General features: G+C 32.9%; 1 protein-coding gene across 1 annotated transcript in view; it reads right to left on the reverse strand.

The window, feature by feature from the left end:
• Nucleotides 1-5706, reverse strand: part of LOC146725335 (uncharacterized) — an 11732-nt gene extending 6026 nt beyond the window's left edge. The window contains exons 1-2 of the mRNA XM_085496420.1: nt 5634-5706; nt 156-329 (exon numbers count right to left, since the gene is read on the reverse strand). Coding sequence (XP_085352546.1) covers nt 156-329; nt 5634-5643 — 184 coding nt within the window. The 5' untranslated portion in view covers nt 5644-5706. The remainder of the gene's footprint in view (nt 1-155; nt 330-5633) is intronic.
• Between the last annotated feature and the right edge of the window lie 294 nt (nt 5707-6000).

The raw sequence follows: 6000 nt of genomic DNA on the forward strand, positions 1-6000 counted from the left end.
CAAAGACCAATCAATATATCAAGTCAAAGGCTTATCCTGCACTTGCCTAGAATAAACAAGTTTAAACTTCACATGTACTTCATGTTCCAACTCTTCTGGGAGATTATAAATGCTCGTTTGAGTAAAATTTGTTTGAATAAAGAAAAAGAAAATACCTTTGAATTCTATATGATGTTTCCAGTGTCTCGTCTTCATGTGAGTGATAAACTTCGTCTTATATTTAGGCTCAAATTCAAGGCATAGTTGACAGTCCACTTTACCATTTATATTCAGTGATTGGAATCTTGAATTCCATGTATTTTCATCACAATCAAATATACCAATACTCTCTGAGATTAAAACAATAAGTGACAGTTACCATTATGACAAACTCAAATTACACGAGATAAGACAGTGGACTTTTGAAAAGATAAGGTTCAAAATTGTTTTTAATAAACATAAAAATATTTGTATTCCATTTTTCTAACAAATTTAACATATTGCCCACTGAAAGCATTCTTAAATATACTGAATGAATGAAGGAAAACTGCATCAGATAATGTGTTAAACTTCCAAGAGCATTCTCTAAATTTATAATGTGTAACAATACCAAGATCTGTTTGATTGTAAAGTATGACTCGCTGTCAGTAAGTTGGAAGATGCTGCCCTAATCCCTGTTTGAATTCACTAATTTTCAGATTATATATGACATGAAACATTATAAGTCTATTAGAAGTCGTATTTTTATATGATGGGCAGATGAATAATTATTAGACCATAGATACTGAAATGACGGAATAAAAACATGTTTTGGCACATTTTTTACCAAATAATACTGTAGAATACTTTATTTTCACTTGGAATTTATTTTCGCTGAAGGGCTGCTTCAGTGAAAATAAAATCCAGCGAATATACATTTTTTTCTGTGTCTCACATTCAACTCATCAAAAATCAGTGAAAATAAATTCCATGCAAAAATGCTTTTTCAGCGAAAATTAATTCCAACTAAAATAAAGTATTTCACAGTAATATATGCAATGTATGAATGAAACCAGGTAAAGGCAGGACTCTGAGAGAACATAATTGTTTTACTCTTCTGTGCAAAGTGTCAAAACTATGACAGTACTACACTCTCAAAGATATGTAATGGTACTTAGATAGCATATTAGCATTGTTTTCTTTATGGGGTTGTCAATCATTTTTGGCATCAGAATTAGACAATTATATTTTCCCAACCAAAATCATGGCATGTATATTTTTCTTGCTTAATTTTTGCTTTCTATTGCTACACTATTTCGAAACTTTTATGCATGTAGTTCATGTCATATTCTATAAGGGACCATGAGATTAATGCTATTATTCTAAAAGGGACCTTGGAGTTAATATAGAACATGTACTACCAGGGGGGGGGGGGTACTCAAGATATAAAAGGTTTTTAGCTCCACTGTCGACTTTGTCGAGCGGAGCTTATCATATGAGTGATTGTCTGTCGTCTTCCATCGTTGGCTATGTCAATTTTTTACTTTTTAGACTTCTTGAAAACTACAAGCCTGAATGCTTTGATACATGGTGTATATGTACTTTGGGTGGACCTCTTTTAGATTTGTTCATTTCAATTCTCTAATTTTGATGAATATTTTTTGCTTTGATATTACATATATAGGTACTACATGTGGACCTCTTTTAGATTTGTTCATTTCATGATGATATCTTCAATTCTCTAATTTTGGTGAATATTTTTGTAATTTTGGTAAAAAGTGATATTTTCGACTTCTTGTTGAAAAGTCTGATTGATTACTATACATATTGTTCATTTTCTAATGATATTTTCATTTCTTTAATTGAAATGTGCATTGCTAACAGCGGGGCTATCTCAGCCGACAGGCTGCTTGTTATACAGGTACGGTATACATTTCCCAGCATTTATTCAATTTATATCCTGATTCTGAGAGTCTGATATTCACCAGTGTGATAAACACATAACAATCGAGTCTAGTTTTCATTATGTAGTATAAATGTATTTTTTCCAGCAAACTTTGACAAATAGTTTTTACCAAAACTGAGTATTATTAATATAATTTCCCTCTATGATTGAGGGACTGTGGTCGAATGTTAGATTTTGTGCATGTCTCTCTCAAACGGAAGGTCAAGTGTATTCCCCACAAACACTGCTATGTCCGTTCTAGAGAATTAAACCAAATGTTTTTGAAAAATCAATGTAAATGCATTAATTATTCACTGGGTTTTAATTTATCTATTTTTGCTGATAAGTAAAATCCACTAAATTAAATCTACATAAACATGTAATATAAAACTTATTGTTTCCTTGACAAATTCGTGAAATTAAAACACAGTGAATACAGTAACAGTTATTACTTTGTAGCCATTATGACATTAATTCCACCCCACAGTATAGTTCACAAATCATGGGAACCACAGTTTCACTATGCTTTGTCTTTTTTTAACTTCCTTTGTAGATTGTACAGACACTAACATCTTCATTATTTAGTTTTGTTTTATATTGCCTTTGATATATGGCCTAATAAAGTTTGCAACTTGGGGTTTATTTTCATAATGTCAGCTGTGACTAGTCATTAATGTTGTAAAACAGCTGGCCTGAGTCATATGTTGGTTCATACATGATAAGTGTAGGTTATAAAGTAGTTACGCAATAGCCGTGTTCATGTTTATACCGGGGGGGGGGGGGTAGCAGTAGCTTTGACTAAAGAACGCCCATCTTGTTAAGAATATGCAAATCAATATAAATAAATAGAAATGGTAAATCCGTAGACATGGGCAAGGTGTAAAATGTAATAGATAGATAGATAGATAGATAGATATTTTATTTGTCACAAAATTTAGCATGAATGAAAAAAAAACATACAATAAATCAATGGTCAAGCAATAGGCTATTTTATTCGCCCGTAATTTGTACAAAGATGTTATTTTTTGGAAGCGTATAAAGCACTATTCAAATTAAATGTCCCATGCAATTTCCAATTTTGATTCTTAAACTCAAATTATCAAAAATATTATGAGTATGTAAAACGTAACTAGGAATTTGTTTTATCTGTAAAGTGTAAAAGCCTATTTTTTACTGTAAACTTAAAATGCCATCTTTATTTCCTGTAACCTGTACGAGCTGTCCCCCTTGCTCTCCCTCTTTTAACGACAGGGGTAATATTTTTTACCTCCATGTTCTACGGTTATAAAACCATACCAAGGCAAATTCAGAATTGCAGATTGCAGAATAACTGGAAGTACTACATGATGTCATCGTCAGTTCATTTTTTTGCGATAACGATGTTCCTAGATGTTCTTGCGTTGTTTGCCATTTTAAAAATTGCATATCGAAATAAATTGTTATTATAGTAAATCTTGCAAATGGACGTTCAATACAATGGTCATTCGGATGCTTAGGGACTGTGGCTAGTGCTAAGCATTCGCGCTCCATTTGTTAGCCCGTGCTCAAGATCTGGACTGGGTCTTAAAAAACGATCAGATTTAACCCGTATTTAGCGTTTATAACCCCATGCTATAAGCGTTCACGCTTTCTCTTCGTTTTATTTTACTTCTACAGTTTATATGCATGTGCTTGAATAATTGTACACAAATGTCGTCTTGACTTCATTCTCATGTCATGGAGCGCATGCTCATGCCAAGTGAAGTGATAATGTAACCTTCAAAATTTACAACTGTTTGCCAAATCATTGTCCTCAAAGTTAATTCAAATTGGCTTTACAATTATAACAGATCGTTTCAGTACTAGTATTCGACTCTATCTTGACTATCTTGACACAGCATGGATGTATTTACCTCCATTCTACAGTCTCTTGTTTGTTTGTTTTTTACTAAAAAAACAACAACTATTTCATGAGTGTACAAATACCATGGTAACCTGGCTTTCACAATTTATACTCTGGCATTATATTTAATTTTATTCAACAACAAAAATCACCGACAAACAAGAGATTGTATGTCCAGGCTCTACTTGGAAAGTATGGGCTGGAAGTGCAAAGTTTGGATTATGGTAATCCACTTTTAGTGTGTAACTGTTAACGTTAATGCTCATTATTTAATTTGTTGAAGCAGTCTTGATACGCGCCTTTAATATTTATATTGTCAGTGTGAATGAAATATGTTAGTAATGTGTAGGCGTTCGTATAAAAATTGGAGTGTCGCCCACCATTATTGTTTCCATGGAATATCCAATTTATTTAGCTTATATTTACTTGTTCGATAGTCGCATTCAATTTTACCTACTGTAAAAGAAATAACCGTTGTACAAAAGCACTGCATGTTGTGTTTTATTATGTTTTTCATCGTTTCTATTTGGACTTCAATTCTAGTATCCATCTTTCGTGTATTTGTTTGCTTGTTATTATTGCGGATAACTTAACTACTCTTAGTACTGCTGCGCTTACGAACGACACTGTCACATGAAGGGAAAATCCGCAAATCGATTAATTTATATTCGGCATTTGACATCAAAATAACTGGCCATTATAACATAGAGGGTAATGGCCATGGCCACTTAATCTTATATTGAATTAGAAGACACGGTAAAAAACGCATGATATTACTACATATAAAAGAAGCTTTTCAAAATATAATTGAGTTTCATCCCCAAATGTATTGATGGCGAGTGTCTTCAAAATCGTGGTTCATCGTGCAAAATAGATTGTTGAAGTGATTATTTTTTTTTTATGAAATATATGTATATTTTAGGCAATTCCATGACAGGTTCGTGGATTTAACTAAAAACGACAATCCTGGAATAATGCGACACCAATGTTAACTCTACATGGACGATCAGAGTTTTACAACACTTAATAACAATACGAACAAATGCATGTATATCATAGAACATGGTAAAACTCTTGCACATAATAAACATTGGGAGGTCACCAACTTTCTGTTGTTACTACGTTATACTAAAATATGTTTGAATATTTAGAGTAGTAACCAAAATACATCATGAATATTAACTTTTGAAATATAATTGTTGGTATGTATTGGTTCTTAGACATTTCAGCTTTGTCGTCCTATACTTTGTTTAGTAATTCGAACTTCCCAGATTGCGTAAAAACGGATAGTTTCGCTATTTGCTTATTGTGACACCCCCAAATCGAGTCATTTACATTCTCAAAAGTCAACAATGGTTTAGTCCCCTATTTTACGCTACGACTCGAATTTTTTATGCTTCACATGTTATTTACCTTCAATTATGTTTTGGTGGTTATCACTCTCGTTCCTGGTTGTGTATAAGATTATATATATATATAATTTTAGATTGGACATGTATCCCGTTTGGGATACATCAATGACAGCTTTTAGGTTAAAGATATACAAGCTAAAAATTAAAGATTATAATACCAATTTATATTTGCGCAAGTAGCCCGAGCACTATACATTTCATCGACCCATCACGGTTTGTTCATCTGAATATTATTTATAATGCAGACCATATAAGACAATATAACTTCGATATATAACCCCCCCCCCCAAAAAAAAAGCTTAAATAGGAGCATTAATATACCTGAGCCAAAGAGGGGCGATTTATAACTTGCATTTGCGATACATAATTAAACCATTACTCGTATTATATACTGAAAGTATACAGTAATTCGGCGTTCAATGCAAAATGGACTTACCGTTATTCATGGCGAGAACTGGAAAGCTTAACGTAGCTGAAGACGTGCGACCCAACGTAGGCACATCAGACCGACAGCTCTATGAACTGTTCTCTGACTAGAAATGGAGCATCAACTGATCAACTACCAAAACTTTATTGGACCTTTCATCCATGATGACATAATCCAATAAATCATGTTCGTGACATCTGGTCAGTTACGTGTAATGTGTCGGATGACTCATAGCAACACAAGTCAGGGTCGTATTGCAAAATTCGTAATTGAACAAATAATCGTGTGCATCTTGTATTCCACACTTTGTAAAAGTACTGGAAATATTTCCAACTCCATTGAATTTTACACATAAATACGAATATCGATGATTTTT

The sequence above is a fragment of the Saccoglossus kowalevskii genome, unplaced genomic scaffold (genome assembly GCF_978046115.1).
Source record: "Saccoglossus kowalevskii unplaced genomic scaffold, keSacKowa6.1 SCAFFOLD_355, whole genome shotgun sequence".
Classification (NCBI taxonomy): Eukaryota; Metazoa; Hemichordata; class Enteropneusta; family Harrimaniidae; genus Saccoglossus; species Saccoglossus kowalevskii.